We start from the raw sequence: 21,429 nt of genomic DNA, 5'->3' as shown, positions 1-21,429 counted from the left end.
GTGTCCGAAGCTGTCGTGGAGGTCGGTAATCTTACGATGGAAGAAGGTGGCGAGGGAGTTGCACAGGTCTTGTGAGGGCGTGATGGCGTTGGGGTTGGAGAACTCTTTTACGATGCTGAAGAGTTCTCTGCTGTTGTGGCTGTTTTTGTCCAGTCTATCAGTGAAGAAATTCCTTTTGGCTGCGCGGATCAGGTGGTGGTGTTCGCGGGTAGCGTTCTTGAGGGCGGTCATGTTGTCAGCGGTGTGGTCCTTACGCCAGGCTTTCTCGAGGGCGCGACAGGTTTTCTTTGATTCCTTAAGGGTGTCAGAGAACCAGAGAGGTTTTTTGGTGTTGGCCTGTCTTGGAGGGCGTCTGAGGGGAGCAAGGTTGTCTGCGCAGTTGGTGATCCAGTTCGTGAGGCTGAGGGCTGCGTCATTGGGGTCAGTGGTGAAGGTAGGTTGGTTGTCGATGAGCGTGGAGAAGAGCTGTTCTTCGGGGATTTTGTTCCACTGTCGACGAGGGATGGGTTGAGTGCGGAGGTGGCGGGTCTCGCGTCGGAAGGTGAAGTGGACACAGCTGTGGTCGGTCCAGTGTAGAGCGGAGGCGTGGCTGAAGGAAACGTGTTTGCTGGCGGAGAAGATGGGGTCAAGCGTGTGTCTGGCGATGTGGGTGGGGGTGTTCACCAGTTGCTTGAGGCCGAGGTTGGCGAGGTTGTCGAGCAGGGCGGTGGTGTTGGGGTCGTTGTTCTGTTCTAGATGGAAGTTGAGGTCGCCGAGGAGGATGTAGTCTGGCGAGGCGAGGGCGTGCGAGGAGATGAAGTCGGTGATGGAGTTGCTGAAACGGGCGCGCGGTCCGGGGGGGGCGGTAGATGAGTGATCCTCTGAGGGTGGTCCTGGGGTCGGTGCGGATCTGGAAGTGCAGGTGCTCTGCGGCGAGGGGGGTGTCTTCGGTGGAGGTGGTGACGCTGATGGAGTCTTTGAAGACGATGGCGATTCCTCCTCCTACTTGGTTGGTGCTTTCTTTCCTGGAAATCTTGTAGCCTTCGGGGATGGCTATGGCGATGTCTGGGGCCGAAGCGGCGTTCATCCAGGTGTCCGTGATGAAGGCGACGTCCGATGCTGTGGAATCCAGGAGGTCCCAGAGTTCAACGGCGTGCTTGTGGACGGATCGAGCGTTGACCAGGATGCATTTGAGGTGGTTGATGGCGCGTGGGCTGGTGGTCGTGGTAGTTTCGTGGTGGAAGATACGTTTGCAGGTGTGACATGCGAAAGGTCCATGGGTACGTTTCGGGTTAGCATGGAAGCAGGTGCTGGAGCGCCCTGGGTTGAGGGCGTGGAGGGTGGTGGGGTCGTAGTGGAGCAGCGGGGTTTGGGAGTGCTGAGGACCAGGGGTCGTGGCGCTGGCCGCGGACGGGCGCAGACAGGCTTGCCTTTGGCGCGCCCTCGGCACGCCAGCGGCGCGCCCGCTGTGCAGTCGCGCAGCGGCCGCCATAAGAGGGAGGAGGGGGGGAGGGGTCAGCTGGGGGTGGGGGGGAGTGGGGCGACGAATGGGAGCTGGGGGGCGGGGCGTGCAGGTGGTGGCGGCGGGAAAGCGGAGGGAGGGGGGACAGGTAGAGGGGAGAAGAGATGGGGAGGGGGGTAAGGGTGGTGGGGGGTGAGGTTCTCAGTCTGTGGTGTTAGCTCAATGCAGTGTTTGCATGAGTTATTCCACTCCTGCTAGTGGGCTGCAATATCACAGTTGTGCTGATGATCAGGCTTTCCACTGTGTAGGCATAAGAAGCTTTGTAATGATATGCCCAGGGATGCCATTAGGCCCACTTTTAGACTCCTGCCATTGTTAGTTACGCTCCTTTAATTCAGGCTACTCTTCTAGGCTGCCCCACACCGTGGCCAAAATGACTGGGCTTTTCCTCCTTGGGAGATCCACTCTCTTAGCAGGTCTGGTAGGTTCCCATTCACAAGAAAGACCCACAGCTCTTACAGCAAAATGGAGCAGACTTCAGGCGATGTTCCTTCACCTGTGGGATGCAGGCTGTCAAGGACATCAGCTAGGCATTTAATAGTTCTCAAGCACTCTGCAGAGCAGTCATTTCCTTGGTCATGAAGGAAGTGGAACCAATTGGAATAGTTTGGGTTCCAGTTTTACAGTCATTTTCAAGACGGGAAATGTTGATTCCATGGTAAGGGTTCTGGAACAGCAGCAGCAGAAACAGCCTTCTTGAATGGCTCTCACAGCAAATAGTGACGATGCTGCCTCAGCACTGGAGCGCCTAAACCTAAGCATAAGGGGGAAGACTATGCACCTAACTGTCTTCAGCCTTCTGGGGTAGTACTCTGGGTGGAGATAAAGGGGGCAGTTCCTGCTTACTCCCACCACACAACAAAACGGACCATTCTACATGCTGATGCCCACCATCATCCAAATTGCTGTGCTGAACAAGGCATGATCTATAGGTCTTTACGAACGAAGGTCACCATTTAATGTGTATGTCCTAGTCTCATGTTCCTTGGTACGAACCTCCAGACCTCAGAGCCAGGCCCTGGCTCTCATGGTCAGTTACAAGGTCTAGTTTTGGGGGGGAAACAATCAATCTCTCTCTCTCTCTCTCTCTCTCGCTCTCTCGCTCTTTCCCTGTCTCTCTCTCTCTCGCTCTTTCTCTCTTTCTCTCTCGCTCTTTCCCTGTCTTTCTCTCTTTCTCTCTCTTTCCCTGTCTTTCTGTCTTTCTCTCTTTCTCTCTTTCTCTCTCTCTCTCTCTCTCTCTCTCTCTTTCCCTATCTCTCTCTCTCTTTCCCTGTCTTTCTCTCTCGCTTTCTTTCTCTCTTTTTCTTTCTTTCTCTTTCTTTTTCTCTTTCTTTCTCTTTCTCTCTCCCTTCTCTCTCCTCCCCCCTCCCAAAAAAATAAAAGAATTTCAGGATACCAGATACACTACAGCTGGGTCCACTCAGGGAAGGAGTGCACTCTTGTACTACCACCCAGGTGCATCCCCATCCCAATACTTCCGTTATTGTACAACTCTCGTACTTTTTAAATTTTGAAACAATTCCTAAAGTTCCAGTATCTAATTGAATTGGGCTCGAATAAGTCACTGACTTTAAATATTTATCATCCTAAAAGCAGATACAAAAGGAGAGGTGGGTTTCCTTCCAGTTGTTTATCCTACCTAGTGAGATCACGCCTAGCTACAATCAAACATAAAAAGGTTTTAGACTTGTGCCAGGTTGGCTTTCTTAACCTATGCCCGAGAACATGCCCTGTTTAAAGATTGTTTTAAACTATTTTACCTCTGGTTCTAACCTAAATGCTCGAGAGCAATTTCCTCATACAATCACGGACAAGTTACAAACTTTTGAGTTGATTTATCCAGGTGTTCATATAGAAGTTCTGATGCACATAGTACCAAATCTTTACCCATTGCAACCAAAGGAGGAAAACGTCTGGTTGATTAATACTGTTGATACCCAACTCAAGATGAAGTAGATTCAAAGGCAAAAGTAGATTAGGAAAGCTGGAGAAGGGATTTTGGTAACAAACGGAGCATGCTACAAGTCTTTGGTAGCAACAAGACACCTTTCTATTTGACTGGGCCAGAGAAAGGAATTGATTCCCCTAAACTTCCTCTGTCATCTTTTTGTACCTGACAGTTGTCTTCTCAAGCAACTGCATCTAAGATCATTTGTGCAAGGCGTATTGTTTCTTTTATTACAAACATTGCTTGACAATAGAGATGTTCAGGCTTCTCTGTGTGGTCTTCCTTTTCGCCACCAAAATGACTCCAGCATTGATGCATTTACAAAGACATCTTCCCATCCTAGATTTTATAAGGTTATAAAATATCTGTGTGTCCTTCTGTTTGCATGCATTATTGGTTAGTGCCATCTTTGCCAAAAGAAACCATTTATGACAAGAAATTTCTTCACAGCTTATTTATTTGAGGTCTTCTCTGGCATATGCCCAAGTTGTGGAAAAATGTCCCTGTAGAACTGTGTCTGAATCTGAGTTTTCTTGCGCTAAGAAAGCTCTCAGTTGTGTCTGAGTTTACACTTTTTTTTTTTTACCTTCATTCTCTAGTATAGGATCTCTCATAGATTCACATGCATGAATCATCCTGGTCGCTGACATGGGAGTCCCACAGTACATTACCACAGCAGTATATATCATTACCATAGGCCCTAATGGCAATGAACAGTCTCTTTAATAACATATCCATGACCTATTTAAAAAAAAAAAGGAACAAATTTGACCTATGACCAATCATGTGACAGCACCCTCTAGAACACGCCCAAGAGAGGGTGATTGGCTCAGATTTTCTACTGCACGTCGTGTGAAGGGAGTCTCCCTGAGCCCTGCTCGGTTTTTCCTCAACTTACTGGTATTGTAATCTCTCTTACCTCTCTGATATGGCTGAAACACCTAAAAAAGGGTTATTGACACTCTGATTCATGTGGAAAGAAGAGACCGCATGTTGATTCACACAAGGACTGTATATACTGTCTATACCCTCTACATAGGGTGAAAGACTGTAATATTTGTTGCACCTTTTCATCTAAAACATTAAAAGATCAGAAAGGTGACTTCCTGTGGCTATTGAGGTCAAAAACCTCAATAACTGTCAGCTCAAATGAGGACACGAACTCCTTTGTGACCACAAGAAGTCATCAAAAAGGGAGAGGTCTTCTGACAAAGAACATCTCGAAACATCAAAAAAGTCCTTTAAAAATGGAAAAAGTCTCTTCGGGTGTCTTTTAAAGGCACACCAGCAAAAAGTTAAACTCCACTCACAGTAGATCCTATCCTTCAGCTCCGCCATAGAGGTGAGGTATGCACTCTTAAAAATCCTTTTCAGTTATCGATGGTGAAATATACTTTTAAGCTCCCGATGATGACTGCATCGTCGACAACACCGGCGATGAGAGCAGGTTCTACCTTAACGCCAACTAGGGCATCAACGACTACAACAACAACGCCGTCCACCTTTGCCTTAACATCTATTCCGTCTTCCGGGATCTTGTTGATGAAAACACCAATGACGCCACAGAAGTTACAGTCGATGACGGCCCAGTGGATGACGACCCCCACTGTGGACAACGGATTTGTTGATGAAGACATTACCGCCACTGACGACCCTGAAAAACTCGATGACAACACAGTTGAGGATCATAACAATTTCAAAAAAGTTTATTCGTCCGGAGCACTTCTCTCCCAGTAAGGTGTCTCCATATCGTCCAAGTCATCTGCTGGATATAGATGATTCCGCCAATGAGGGACCATTTGGAGCAGCACATAGTCCCTCTGAATGAAGAGTGAAGTGCCAAGATCTATTTTTATTGCAGGACCTACAAGGCCTGCTAAAGAATTGTCAAACATGATTTCCTGTACCGGCTAGACCAGCCACTACAGAACATTTTATTGCTCCTCTTAAAACTCTAGAACATATTCATCCACCAATGAGGCCAAGGATGATTCCAGCATCCACCATTGCTGCTCCCTCTTGGGAGGTTCCTTTGTCAACTAGCATAAAACAAGAAGGAGCAATCCCTGACAACCGCTCGCACCAAGAATGGAATGAATACCTACTTCCCACACCATCTCCACTCAGTAGATTCTTTTTTGAATGATGTAGGAGGTTTTCATACTCAGATGGAGAGATCTGCTAATAGATTTCAGCTTCCAATGACAGTCTGACTGTTTTTCTGTATGATTTTAAAGAGCCAGCAAGAAAACCAGTGCATGCTATCCCAATCATTAATTACATCAGGCAGGAAGGAGTTAAAATGATGCAGAACCCAGCAACAGTGCTGGCTGTCTTGCTTCAGAAAAACAAGGAATATAAAGCCCCCTGAAGATTCACCAGCCTGTTTAGTGGGCCTTCCGAAGGCAGGCTTGGTTATTACACAAGCAGCACAATGCTGCTTCAAAACTCCTTCTGCAACCGTTTTGGCTCGTCCTGATCGTGAAGGGAGACGCCTAGACAATATAGACAAAAGTTTATCTTCAATGTCTGCAGTTACGGTCCTGGGGGGGTAATGATCTGGCCATCTTAGCCCAATACAACCAACAGATAAGGTTGGATATTGTAGCTCTGATTGAACTGGTACCTGAGGACAGAAGAACGGAAGCCAAGAAATTACTGCAAGAGTGCATGAGAACATCTTCGGAAATAACTGACTGCGGAGTGGACATTGCGTCTACAGGGTTCCGTCAAAGGGCAGGTGCCACAGTCCTGAGATGCCAAGGGTGGTTAAAATCCACTTCCGGAAGTCCAAACAAAATATTAGACAAGGCCTTAGATGGAGAAGCACTTTTTGGGAAACATATAGGCACTGCAGTCAATAAAAGCTGACATGGAGACAGCAAGGTCGCTGGGTACTTTACAGTGCAGCAAAATGTCCTTCAGGGGAGTTCATGGGAGAGGCCTCTCCTCGTATCGAAGTACTTATCAGCGATTTCAACAACCATATCACCAACAATACAGACCGTATTTTCAACAGCAGTCCTCTACACCCTGGGGATCCGCAAAGCCTCCTCAAGGGGTCCCTATCTGCTCAGAAAATTCAATGATATTAACAGATTAGGTCTCCAGCTTTCAGTAATGACTCCGTGGACGGTCCACTGATTCCAATAGTGATTCAGTGGGGGACCCCTGGTCCCAGTAATGATAAAGTGGAGGTCCACAGAAGTCAAGAGGTTGGGAACCACTGCTATAGACCACTGCCTACAGCAACCTACAACAAACAAGGGCCTTGCAGAAAACATGTCTTTTAAGGGAAAGAGTCCAACAGAAAGCAGTGACCTGTATCAAGTGTTGGCTACTCCTGGTCCTTCACTACCAGTGGGTGCAAATATTTCAAACGACATTCATTATTGGCTGAAAATAACAGACAAGTGGGTATGAGACCTTGTCTCCCAAGGTCACACCCTGGAATTCATTCAGTGACCACCTACAACTTCCCCAAAGGGAGCGCACCCACCTCATCTTTACTTACTTCAACAAGCAGCCCGCATCATTTTAAAGAAGGGAGCGATAGAAAGAGTTCCTCCATCCCAGAAGGGAATGGGTTTCTCTTACCGTTTTTGTCTAATCCAAAAGAAATCGGGGGAATGACAACCCATCCTAGACCTACGGAAGTTGAACAAGTTCCTGCGAAAACAGTCCTTCCGTATGATCACTCTTTCAGACATCCTGAGACTCCTAAATCATGGGGACCACATGACAACTCTAGATTTTCAAGATGCATATTTCCACAGCCCTATATATCACAAAAATGGAAAATTCTTGAGATTTACAGTAACTGGTACTCATTACCAGTTCAAGGTTCTTCCCTTTGGTCTCAAGTCAGCACCACAAATCTTCATAAAATGCCTAGCTCCTGTGGTGGCTGCACTGAGAAGTTCTGGACATTAGGTATTCCCATACCTTGATGATTGGCTGATCAAGGCACCGTCACCCAGTCAAGCGATAGAAACTGATTCAGCTTGCCTGAAGTTTTTCAACAACTTTGGACTAACAATCAACCTTCTCAAATCCTCCACTGTGCCATAAACACATATAGTATAGTATTCCTAGGAGCAACATTGGGCACCATACAGAACAAAGCTTTCTTTTCGCAGGAAAGACAACAAAAACGGCAGTGTTTAGCCTGAAACTACAAACAAGAAAATCAGTTTCAGTGTATTTGTAAAGTCGCTCCTAGGGATGATGTCCTCCTCCATAGATCTCATATCATTACCTCGCTTGAAGATGAGGCCTTTGCATGAGGAGCTCGTCAAGCCGTGGTTGCAAGTAAACGGATCCTTCGATTATCTAATCACAGTCACTTTGGCTCTAAGCTGGTGGTCTCTACCACACCATCTGGACAAAAGTCTCTCATTCCTACCCAAGGTTCCTGACTATGTAATTTCCACGGATTCTTACCTAGGCAAATAGGGAGGACATCTGCAAGAGTTGCAAATCCAGGGGAAGTGGTCCCAGCTCAGAAGACCATGCACATCAGCCTCCAGGCTTTCCTGCCGAGAATAGAAAATGCTTCAGTTCTGATATGTACAGACAATACCACCAGCATGTACTATATCAACAAGCAGGGAGGCACAAGATCGTTACCCCTGTCCATGGAAGCACAGAGAATATGGAATTGGACAATGAAGCATGGCATCACTATTCGTGCCAAACATACTTGAGCTGAGCAACAAAGTCTTACCACGATTGGGAACTGGATCAGTCCACACTGGAGCGAATATTCTCTCTATGAGGCAAAACAGCCCTCAGTCTGTTCGCAACATAAGAAAACAGCAAATGCCAGGTCTTTGCTTACAAAGGGCCAAAGGGCTGTGCACCGCATGGGGTTGGGTGGTTAGGGGGGTTGGCCGCAGGGTCTGGTTGTAGGCCAGGTCTTGCCAACAACCTCCCCTGCTCACGGATGAAGGCCGTGCACGGTGCAAGGTCGGGTGCTTATAGGGGGTTGGCCTTAGGGCTTGGCTGGAGAAAATCACTATACGTTTAAAAAACCTTTGAAATTCACTGAAAAAACAAAGGTTACAGGGACTTATTAGTTAGGAAATACAGTTTAAAAAAACATAGAAATTCACTTAAACCAACAAAGGTTACAGGGGCATTATAGTTAGGCTCACATTTTAAACATTCAAAACCATAGAAATCCACCAGTTATAGTTAGTTATCTCAAGTAATTATAACTCGTGCCCTCGCCATGCAGTGCTAATGACCCCATAAATTACACCACACATAACATCTTTGATAACATCATTGATGATATCAATGTAATATTTGCAGTAACATTTTTGATGAAAAAACTGTGGATGCCAGGGGTGCGAGATATAGTTATCTTAGGGCATGAGTTATAGTTACTTAAGGTAACTCTATCTATAATTGGTGAATTTCTATGGTTTTGTATGTTTAAAATATGAGCCTAACTATAACGTCCCTGTAACCTTTTGTTTTTTTAAGTGATATATATGTGTGTTCGATGGCATGTGTAGCTGCAGATACACATGCTTTGCATAAGGGCCACCATCTAGTGTTGGGCTCGGAGTGTTATAAGTTGTTTTTCTTCGAAGAAGGTTTTTCGAGCCACGATGATGGTGCACATGGGCATCAAGTCCTTTGTTAGCTTGTTTTCTTTCTGCTGTTGGGTTCGGACGTTTCGTCTCGGTTCGGTACTGTCTGAACTTTTCTCTTTTCTATAAACGTCGATATAGTTCTTGATCGCATTGTCTAACTTACATTTGATCCAATTGTAATTGTTGAGGTCAATTAAATGCCCTTTTTGGGCGACCGCACCCTTCCTGGGCCTACTTCGACTTGTGGTTGTCGAACAATGTCAGGCTGATGGAACTGACTCCATTTCACTTTTGCCCTCGGTGTTAAGCCAAGTTTCCATACACAGATCAGCACTCTGTGTCCAATCTCTCTTTCTCCGGATCACAAAGAAGAAAGCTGTGAAGCCTGTCGATCCTTCCGTTCGAAGAAAACTTTTACGGCTCGAAGAGCACGTCGGTTGGAGATGGCGTCCAAGTCATCGGAACAAACGCCCGACATCTTCGGAGAAGACTAGATAATTTCTACCAACAATGGCACAACATTACTACAGATCAACGGATGCTATCAATTATCCAACATGATATTACCTAGAACCTATCTCTACTCCACCACACATTCCCCCTCGCTCGCACAGACTTTCTCTGGAACATCTACATTTATTAAAACAAGAAGTACAATCACTTCTACCCAAAGGTGCCATAAAGATGGTACCTATATCCCAGCAAGGGTCAGGAGTAAATTCCCTATACTTCCTCATACCAAAGAAGGATGGTACACTCAGACCAATCTTGGATCTAAGACCCCCTCAATCAGTACATTCTGTCAGAGCATTTCCACATGGTCACTCTACAGGACATCATTCCCCTGCTACGGAAACAAGACTACATGACAGCATTAGACTTAAAAGATGGTTACTTCCACATTCCCATAAATCCAGCACATCACAAATTTTTAAGATTTGTGATAGCAGGGAAACACTACCAGTTCAAAGTTCTATTTTATGGAGTAGCAACAGCACCAAGGGTATTCACCAAATGCCTTGCAGTGGTCGCAACATATCTCAGAAGGCAACATATACATATATTTCCCAATCTGGACGACTGGCTCATAAAAACCAGCACCATTCAAACTTGTCAACAGCACACACAGTACACAGTGGACATCTTACACAACCTAGGATTCACAATCAATTACCAAAAAATCTCATCTGCAGCCAGCACAAATACAAGCATATCTGGGAGCAATTCTGAACACTCAGTCAGCATTAGCATACCCAAACCCACTGAGAATTAAAGCTTTCCACAATCTCATATCTCAACTACAATACAATCACACTTACACAGTAAGGTTCCTCATGGATCTCTTGGGAATGATGGCATCATGCATTGCAATAGTACCCAATGCACGTCTAAACATGAGACCGCTACAACAGTGTCCCTCGCAACAATGGTCTCAAGCACAGGGCCAACTTCATGATCTAGTGTTGTTGGACCGCCAGACTTACCACTCTCTGCAATGGTGGGATCACACCAACTTATTAAAAGGGAGGCCATTTCAGGACCCTGTGCCACAAACCATAATCACCACAGATGCAGCAATGATAGGTTGGGGAGCCCATCTCAACAACCTTACCATATAAGGGGAAAAGGACTCAATTCATCGAACATATCACATAAACCATTTGGAATTGCTAGCAGTGTTCCTAGCACTCAAAGCTTTCCAACCTGAGATTACATACAAAACAGTGTTAATAAGGACAAACAACATGGCCACAATGTATTATCTGCATAAACTGTGGGGGAGTGGGGGGGGCTCACTCTTCTCAATTGTCCCTTCTAGCATAGACAGTTTGGAAATGGGCAATTCACGATCACATTTAACTACTAGCAGAGTATATCCCAGGGATACACAACCAACTAGCGGACCTCTTAAGGAGGACAAAGCAACAAATACACGAATGGGAGATTCACCCACAGGTTATTCAACAATACTTCCAAATGTGGGGAACCCCAGACATAGACCTCTTTGTCACAAGCGAAAATGCAAAATGCCCAAACTTCGCATCCAGGTACCCACACCCTCAATCTAAGGGCAATGTTCTATGGATCAATTGGTCAGGGATATTTGCTTACGCTTTCCCCCCTCTCCCACTAACTCAATTGCTGGTTAACAAAATACGTCACACCTCCCTCACTATGATACTCATAGCTCCCACATGGGCACGGCAACACTGGTACACAATACTGTTGGATCTGTCTGTAGTACCACATCACAAGCTTCCAAACAGACCAGACCTATTGACTCAGAACAAAGGTCAATTCTGGCATCCCAATCCCAGTATGCTCAACCTGCCAATTTGGCAACGGAGGTCATAGATTTTGGATATCTACAGCTTCCAACAGAATGTATGAATATTCTAAAGGATGCACTCAAGCCTACAACCAGTGTTATGCAGTAAATTAAAACATTTTGTATATTACTGTCAACCCAAAAACATTAATCCACTTAAAGCATCAGTACAGGGTATTATCTGTTATTTGCATCATTTACAAAAAGCAAATATCTTGCATGCTCATCTATTAAAATCCATTTAACAGCAATAGCTGGGTACCTCCAAAACAGACAGCACACTTCTCTGTTTAGGATTCCTCTTATAAAAGCTTTTATGGAAGGCCTTAGAAGAATTATTTCACCTAGAGCTCCACCAGCTCCTGTCTGGAATCTTAATATCATGCTCACCAGCATTATGGGTCCACCATTTGAACCCATGCACTCTCCAATTTCTGTCATGGAAGGTTGCTTTCCTAGTAGCATTTGCTTCCTTAAGAAGAGTTAGTGAAATTCAGGCATTCACTTTAGAAGAACCTTTCTTCCAAATTCACAAAAATAAAATCGTACTTAGGACAAACCCAAAATTTCTACCTAAAATAGTTTCACCATTTCACATCAATTAGTCAGAGGAATTGACAGTCTTCTTTCTTTAGCCAGATTCAGTTCCTGAAAGAGCTCTTCACACCCTTGATGTTAAAGGAGCTCTCAAGTATTATGTAGGTAGAAGAAAAGATTTCATGAAATCTAAACAACTTTTTGTGGCCTCTCAACAACCTCATAAGGGTAATCCAATTTCAAAACAAGGATTAGTCAGAGGGATAGTAAAGTGTATTCAAACTTGGTATCTTAAGGCTAAGAGACAGTTATTAGTAACTCCTAAAGCACATTCTACTAGAAAGAAAGGAGCTTCAATGGCATTCTTAGGAAATATATCAGTGGCAGATATATGAAAAGCATCCAAATGGTCCACACCACACACATTTACTAAACGCTACTCTGTGGATGTTTTATCTCGCCTACAAGCAAATGTTGGACAAGCAGTGCTTAAAACAATATTTCAGACTACTCCAACTCAAACAGGCTAGCCACTGCTTATTTTGGGAGGGGACTGCTTTTCATTCTATGCAAAGCATTTGTATCTGCAGCTACACATTCCATCCAACAGAAAATGTTACTTACCCAGTAGACATCTGTTTGAGGCATGTAGTGCTGCAGATTCACATGCACCCTCCCTCCTCCCCGGAGGTCTGTAGCCGTTGTAGTATATTCTTTTTATAAATATGTATACACACTGCATGGACATCTTCTTTTTCTTTTCTCACTATATATCTATATACATGTGTGTACATATATATATGTATATATATATATGTACATATACATTTCTACACTCTTTACTTCACTTTCCTGCGGGAAAACGATCTAACAAAGGACTCGATGCACATGCGCACTATCACCTAGAGGAGGAGTCACTCGATCTCGTGGCTCGAAAAAATTTCTTTGAAGAAAAAGAACTTATAACACTCCGTAGAGAGATGGCGCACTTATGCAAAGCATGTGAATCTGCAGCACTACATGCCACGGACAGATGTCTACTGGGTAAGTAACATTTTCCTTTTTTTTTTTATTTATATACATATGAAGGTTTATTTAACAATATACATTTAATCTTATAACCCACCATCCACACATATATATTTATGGGACAAAAAGTTTTTACTGGTTATAGTTACTCCTTGCTATTCTGATTCAAGCATGTGAATCTATGAAAGATCCAATACTGTAGAAGAAAATTAGTTACTTACCTCTAATTTCAGTTCCCTCTGTATTGGTATCTTTCATAGATTCACAGGCGACCCACCCTCCTCCCCTGAGAGGCTCCTCTTATAACTAGGGATAAAATTCCTACTTGTCCTCAAACATCTGAGGGAATCAGCCTCTCTTCGGAGTGTTCTAGAGGGTGCTATCACCTGATTAGTCATAAGTCGTTTGGGCGTTTTTTTTTTTTTTAAGTACATGGATATGTTATCAAAGAGACCGTTCATTGCCATTAGGGCCTATGGTAATGAATGATATATACTGCCATGTTAGTGTACCGTGGAACTCTCACTTCGACAACGGGGATGATTCAAGTATGAGAATCTATGTAAGATACCAAAACTGCAGAACTGAAGTTACAGGTAAGTAACTTGTTTTCTGCCATATTATACCTGGAACCAGGTTATCTCACTCCTAAAGTGTGGAACAGCCTCTCAAGCCACATCAGAGCCTCCTCCTTTCTTCTCGATTTCTGCAAGAAGCTGAAGACTTGGCTTTTCAATTATCTAACCTGCCATAGGCAGGGCTAAGTATACACACCCCCGCCCAGCGCCATACCCTTGCAGGTGATTGTGTTTTTTACAAATGCACATAAAACAGAACCAAGATCCAATTTTCAGTAAAATGAATAAATAAACCATCCATTTTATAGATGTAAAAGCAGGGAAGAAGACCTTCGTGTTGATTTTGGCTCATTTGGTGCTTGCTCTCCTTCCCTAACTATCTAAACAGCCATCTCTGCAGATCACAAGCCCTGCTGGAGCCCTGCATGTCAGTGAAAACAAAATGCAGGAACTGGTGGGGATCGTTGGTGAGCCATGTATGGTTGTTGCGTCTTGCGTGGAGTGACACAATGGGAAGCCCCAGAGCAGGCAGTTTTCATTGATTGTGAAGAGGGTCAAGACTAAGACTCTCAAGCTACTGTTATCGGAAACATGAGTAACGGTACCGCATCTGCTCTCCTGTACCCGGCTTCGGCGATTATATCCTGGTGCATCTTAAGCTACTCCAGAACATCCTTCTCGTACTATTTTGAGCAAAACCAACATGCAAACTATATTTTCACAGGAAGGACTTAGTTTCAGTATTTTTGTACGACTTCCCTGTAGTAGATGATGTTCATTTTAACAATGAAAAAGTATTTGCAGCTATTGGTTGATGGATCACATTTTGATTAACAAACTCCTTCTTATTAATTTTGTTCACCGGTTGTTGAATATCTTTTGTCCCTTGTTTTCAACAGAGGCAAATAGCTAATTGTGCCTAAACTGCAGATCTTTCCCTGACACTCTCTAAAACCTCTAACTTCCAATGCTGAAGAAATGTCTCTAACTTCTTCTATTAGTTTAAACATTGATTTGAATAGCTCTTAGAAAAATTTATTTGTACTGTGAGTGAAGAGGCAACAAGAGAGATTAATATTTCCTTTACAACAACTCGGATAGAAGAGTCTACTACATTAGGCTCTCAAATAGGTACATGGTGATTCGTATTCCACACTCTCCGCTTCCCCCCCCCCATTTCCCTTTCTAACCATTTACATTACTTTCTCTCTCTCTCTCTCGATCTCTCTTTCTCTCATTTACCTTTATGCTTGTTTTTTACTTCCCTCACTTTTTTGTCCATCTGATTCCAGGGCTGTGACTGTGAGAGTTGTGCCGGATGCCAGTTCTGCCCGCTCTGCGACTGTGCCTGTGCCTACCAGCCCCCTGACTGCGACAGCCTCAACTGCATATGTTTTGAAGTCAAGCTTCGATGAATGTTTGCGACCAGATCAGAATGTGGGTTAAGTTGGGAAGATCTAAGTTTCTTTGTATATTTGCTATAGACCCTCATCTGGCGGCCCTAGTGCTAACTGGGTATTGGCAGGCAGACAAGAATGTCCGTAGGTGTAGGACATAGTTGAACGACGGCCTACACCCAGCTGTTGGAGAAGCTGAGCCTTGGTGGAAAGATGAGACCAGCGCAAGAGTATATAAAAGACCCATCTCTCTGATTCTGGGATGGCTGGCTAGGTAGGTTATTGAATGCCTTTGAGGGACAAGGAGAACACCGGCCCCTGCTGAATCCTTTTAGCAAGACCTGAAATACAGCAGAAGAAAAGCTGATGTCCGCCTTTCAAAGAGATGCCGAATTGCAGCCCTCTTCAGTGCATAAGAATCCAGGCTAATCCAGGCTGCCTTCCGTGTGACTTTATAGCCCATTGCATTTTCAAGCCATCATGGATTGACTGTAGGAGAGGTTAAATGGCATACCTTGACAGGGGACTGAGTAAAACCTGCAAATGAAATGGGGTCTAACCATTAAATAGCCGACAGTGGCATCAGAAGACACAGATTATAAATAAACTACATTATTTCCTGATCCTGGATAAATCACACTATATTTAAGTGTTCAAGATCCCTTTCCTTCCAAAAATGGGAGCTTTGTAATATGGTTGCCATTGGCATTAATTGCTACATAAAAATATGAATATTTGCATCTATGAATGCTTGCGCCCCAAAGCCAGGCTGGTCTTAGGCATTTTGGGAACCAAGAGAGACTGGCCAGGAGGTGGTATATTTGAGTGTGCAAGCTTCATCTCAAGTTATTTATATCAAATGCATTTGGGTTGTAAGCCGAATATGCACCTAGCGAACATTCAGTAAGGGACGTAAACATGCCTGTCTGTATGAGCTCATTTAGTATATGTGTGGTACTGTGGACACAAGGTAGAACTCTTGAAACACAGATCTGCAGTGATCAGCTGAGCAGCTGTGTGACCCTCTGCACTTCTCAAGGCACAGGGTGTGATTTTTGGGCGTCTTCTTTCACCTGTGCGCAGCTTTCCTGAATAGTTAGGGGTGAAATAACACATGAGAATAAAATTATTCCAAACGCTACCCAGGTGATCGCATGTAGCAATATGTAACGCTGCACATTTGTGGTTAGCAGAACTGTGAAAGATTTGATGATTTAAATGTCTATAAATAGTACATTGTCATGCACTGATCTCTTTTGCTCACCATGGGGTTAAATATCTCAGATGTAAGTGGATGTAACAAAAAACAAGTAAAAACAGGTAGAAGAAGAGGGCATGGTGAAGGATTCAGATAATGAGGAGAAAACAAAGGATACTGGAGGAGGAGGTAAAACCTAACAATGAATAGAAGTCACCAACAAGGTGGAGTGTCTACATCTTTTTTCCCAAGGTTCCACTCTTCCTCCCCAGCCCTCTTCTTATTAGTCTGCAAGCGCTACTTCTCCGTTTGGGCGGAGGAGCGTTGCCCCCCGCCTCCCCCGCCAGCAGCAACTGCTGCAAATCCTTTTCCATGGAAAGGATAAACTCTGTTTATTATACTTTCCATGTGAAAGGGGCAGGGCATTGGGGGTGACTAGCTGAGGGGATTGCACTGTGCGCTCCCCTCAGAGCACATGTGTGTTTGGCCGGCCTCTCGGGCTGGCCAAACACACATGCGCACAGGGCTGTCTCCAGCTCAGCAACATGGTGAGAGGCTTGGGTGCAGGGCAGGCTGGGAGCCTGTGTCTGCATCAGTGACGGGAGGGGACCGGCATGGGAGCAAAGCAGGTAAGTGATTTAAAAAATAAAAATAAAAAAATAATAATTTTAAGGAACATCTTCACCTGTGAACCCCATCTCTTTCTTATTGTGCTTCACCCCTTTTCCCTCAAAGTTACCATATCCAACTTCGACGTAGTTAATGCCTGGCTGTTGCCTTGGCTTGCTAGTAATCCATTGCCCCTTCAGCCAATGTTCCCACAGACGTGGCCTGATTTTCAGCCAGCTCCTATATGAATGGAACCCAGGTGCACATCTTGTTAATGTGTTTTCCTTTAATGTGCTCATCCATTTGTCATTTGTGATGGTGTTTGAAATGGAGCAAGCTGAAAGTGAGGCTTTATCTAGGGGAGCTCCATTAATAAGAGAAAAAGGGCCGTCACTGGCTGATCCAGATCACTCCTAAAAGCATTGTTCTGAGCCCAGATAAATTTTGTATGGGTCATTAAGTGTATTGAGACCCAAAAAAGATGGTTCATAATTTGCATTCCTTTTGGAATAAAAATCGACCACCACTATCTCTTTTCATGTTCTTTTCCAGAGTCTTTCATGTTATGGATATGTCCCATTCACTTGATTGACAATGACGTGTTAGCTGTTTAGAAAAGCCATATGTTTTTTAAAGTCCCAAAATGTTAGACCTCTATGGAAAAATCTGGTCCTTTATCCGTTCTTGCTCTGGCTTCAGTATTGGCTCTGTACTCACTGCCTCATGCTTTAGCCTTCAAGTCCCAGTATGGCCTGTCTTTGTAGCAGTCTTTTGTCTGATTTCAAACCCCTGACATGACCTTTGTACTGTAGATGATGCACTGTGTGTGATTTCAAACTGCTGCAATGGCCTGTATAGTGTTCACTTGTCCTTTGCCCACCATTCCCCACTTTTTGCCAATTGTTCAGGATTTCCTGCCCTTTCTTATTCTTTAACCATCCTAGGCCTGTGTATTAAGTTCGACCTTCAACCCTCCACCCACCTTCCTCTTTATTACAGCATTTGTCCCCTCCCTCACTGGGCTTTGCAAGGAGTGTGGTCCCCCACCTTTACTCACATCCTCCTTTCCTCTTGGTCACGTTTTTATACTGGCTCCAGTATCACCTCACCCATTTTAATGTTTTGTGCAAGGTTCGGTGCCCACCTGCTCTTCCTCTACTTTCATAAACTTGGCTAATTCAGCTCAGACCTAGAATACCTGAAGCTATTCAAACCCTCTGCCTTTAGTTGAGAATCCTCTTCCGAAAATTCTTGGGGAAATGGCAGCCATCTGCACATTTGCAGCTTACCATCCGGGCCTTCTACTTATTAATTTCATGTTTTCTCGTTGTCATTGTTCTACTTTGCCAAATCTAAGTATTTCGGATTACTCCACCATATACTTTATCACCTGCAATGCAGGCCAAGTCACAGCTGTCATAGGTAGTACAGCACAAGGCTTCTATATACCAGAAAATGCCGGATTAGCATAGTATCCCTGGGAGAGTTTAAGGGGTCCATCTTATACCTGGTAGTACAGGAGAAACACTTCCTATTGCAGGCAATGTACTAGAGATCCTAAATATGGTCTATCATAAGTTAGAATAAAAGAAAGCATAGCCCTGACTGTATTTTGATTAAGGGTAAAGCTGATAAATGATTAATTTGATGTTTAGCAACTTTTTGGTATTAATTAATTGACAAACAAAGCCCACAGACCCAGCAACTGTGGAAAACTATTATAGAGGTTTGATACAGACAAAAAGATTGGGCTGCAGTAATTTGTCTAATGTTTTTATCACAACTGATATTAAACTAGAGACAGAGGACAGAGTCCAAGAGCTAAGTAACACTGTGCATAGCAAAAAAACACAAATGGTTAGGAGGAGTGGGCACAGCCAACGTGGTAGGGACTAAGGCAATGGGAGGGAAAATCATCCGCTATCAAGCAGGGGAGATGCGTGGATGTAAGGAAGAACTGGGAGGGATAACGTAAGCGGGAAAAAGTGATTGTAATGGATGAAGTGGGGGAACTTGCAGCTTATTTGTAAGGGAGAAAAATGGCGTTGAGGGAGAAGAGAAAAAAAGAACAGACTAGGGGAGGGGAAAAAAGTTAAGGTTATGGGGTTATAGCACCCATAAAAAAGAAGAAAATAAAGGGCCTAATGTATAATGTTGTTTTACAGTGGCAAGGCTGCGGTTCACAAAAGCATAAGTCATGTGACTGCAAAATTGATTTTTAAATGTACTAAACATGTTTTCTGAACCAGTAACAGGGTAGCAAATTGCAAAATGAGTTTAGAAAAGCTTAAGGAATGGCCATTTGGAAAAAGCACTTTGTGATTCATTGTGATGTGATCTCTATCAATGTTTTGTGACTGAAATACAGTAACAAAACATTGAAAAGTGATCAGCTGCCGAGTGGGGGTTGTAACACACCTGCAAAAGGGAATGGGTCCCCTTGGGTTCTCACCTCTTTGTGAATGTAAAAGAAAAGTTTGTTGGGAAGAAGACAGTCTATGGGACCAGTGCCAGCTCTCAAACATACTTAAAAGAAAGGTTTACTTCATTTAAATGCTGTCAGACATGATGGTTTGCTGATCCCAGCAGCCACCATCAGTGTGATGGCATGCAATTGTAGTGAGACGCAATTTGTGATCTGGTTAATGAATTGTGATGTGGTAGATCACATTGCGATCCAGTACGAATTGGTATTTGGTGTAGCAATCTTTTAGTACAAAGGTTGTTTTGCAATGTTCTTTTTCATTCGCAAAAAGCCAGTGTACATTTTGTGACTTTTTGCAAATGGAAATGTTGTATATCAGGCTCAAAGTAACATGGAAGCATTCCTTTGACAAAATTCAATCATCCATGGATTCTCTGAATCCAATCTTAAAATGCAAAACCCTTTTTCATATTCTTGCATTTGGCGTGTTAGATTTTGCAAGGAGCCAAACTGCTGACATTTGTGAATTTAAGATAAAACAGTAAAGGAAAACGCTCCATTATCCCTGCAAATTGCGGGGAGGTTCCAGGTATCCCAAGAATTGTAGAACAGGACTTAATATCACAGTGAGGCTTGGAATGGTTCCGGGCATCCTTGGGAACACAGAAGAGGTCCAACAATTACTGGTAATACCCGAGAATCCCTTAGTGTCCATGAGAGTGCTGTAAATGTCACTTTTAGTCCTGGAATAAGTTCTCTCTAATTGAAGAAGACTCTGTAGGTAAGGATCTTCAGCTTCTTTGGTGCCTTCCCCTGGTTCAAAGCTACTCTTTAGTATTCAGGGAAAGGAAACATTGCAACAACTGGTAGCTATCTAATGAAGTAATAAGAGTCACCTGCCTGAGGATCAGCAAACAAAGCAAGCTGATTTTCTTCTTAACAACAGTTTATCCTTTGCTCTTCCTTCGCTTGAAGTCTGTAACTCGCACCTAAATATACTTTGGTCACTAAGCACTCACTCTGACTGCTCCTGGTAGACTTTGCTGGATGTGACCTGTCGTTTTGTATTTTAAAAAAGACCCCAAATGCCTTCTGAGACCCCCAAGTCTCACACTTACCTATAGGCCAGTCTCCATGTGTCCTTTATACCACCTCAATGTTTTCAATATTCTGTGAATTCTCTGGATTGTTTTGATAATCTTGTTAATTTGTTTAATAAAATAAAGATTTATTTTTCTACAGAAATGTTTGTATGCACATTGTTTTCATGGTTTGCTGTATTTCTGTGTGTGCCTTTTTGTATCACAATAAAGGTTTGCCAATATTTCTATGTGATGTCTGCTTTATTCTCTTGTTAACTATGGGCTTTTCCTGATATGGAGGAAGAGAGAGCTTGCTTGATGAGGAGAAAAGGCAAACGCAGGACATCCTATTATGGATTTATGTAGCTTTCTTGTTGCCCCATGCTTGCCCTTAGGTGCTAGGCCAGATTGACATTCCATACGAAGCAACATGCGGCAGTGTTCTGAAGTTCATTGTGCTACTGGGAGTAGAGTAACAGATGCACAAGAGGTGAAGGTTGGGGAAGGAGGGAAGGTCTGGGTCTGAGTGATATCAATGTTGAGTTTGTACAAATGATGTGAGGGAATATAGGTGTTAAATAGAACCCAATGTGTGTCAGTCCCTTGTGTAGTCCATGGAAATGATAGCAGAAATGCACAGGTAACAAATGCAGCTCTCAGTTTGAAAATATGGCTAATGCCAAGACACAGTGTAAGTGGTTCCCTACCCTGGAGTGATGTCAGCTAATCAGTGGATCACAGGTAGAAAACGGCAATGCACTGTTGAGGATCATTCCAAGGCCAACGGCAGCCTCAAACTTCAGCTGAAGAAATGTAAGTGTCCCTGCCCTTTCGGGGTTTTGAATGAAGTGCACAAGATGTGGTGATCTCTTAGGAATTTGGTCTGCTAATGTCAGGAAGAAGGTAGAATTCAGAGCTCTCCAATGCAAATAAAGCAATAACATGATAAATAAGCAGGGTCCAGTAGGTAAGGAGGATTCGGTGAATATGAATAAAGGTTGTTGTCAAACAGATGGGCAAGGGTTTGTAAGCAGGCAGGCACGTTAGTCAAAGTGAAAATGTGTGATGTGTGGACATGGGAGAGATGTCGGTCACAAGTCTCTTTTCTTAGTGTTAGCGGGTATAAAGCTTCTCATAATATTCTCGAAAGGCCTCCCTGATGTCGACAAGCGTGACCTGCACATTCATAATGC

The 21,429-nt window shown here is 43.8% G+C and overlaps 1 protein-coding gene across 1 annotated transcript in view; it reads left to right on the top strand.

Annotated features, from left to right (window-relative positions):
• The window catches only part of LOC138304210 (uncharacterized), an 82,464-nt gene extending 61,986 nt beyond the window's left edge, over positions 1-20,478 (top strand). Inside the window, exon 5 of the mRNA XM_069244077.1 lies at positions 14,818-20,478. Coding sequence (XP_069100178.1) covers positions 14,818-14,940 — 123 coding nt within the window. The 3' untranslated portion in view covers positions 14,941-20,478. The remainder of the gene's footprint in view (positions 1-14,817) is intronic.
• The last annotated feature ends 951 nt before the right edge of the window (positions 20,479-21,429 follow it).

This window comes from Pleurodeles waltl, chromosome 7, assembly GCF_031143425.1.
Source record: "Pleurodeles waltl isolate 20211129_DDA chromosome 7, aPleWal1.hap1.20221129, whole genome shotgun sequence".
Classification (NCBI taxonomy): domain Eukaryota; kingdom Metazoa; phylum Chordata; class Amphibia; order Caudata; family Salamandridae; genus Pleurodeles; species Pleurodeles waltl.
This window is presented reverse-complemented; position numbering and strand designations above follow the sequence as displayed.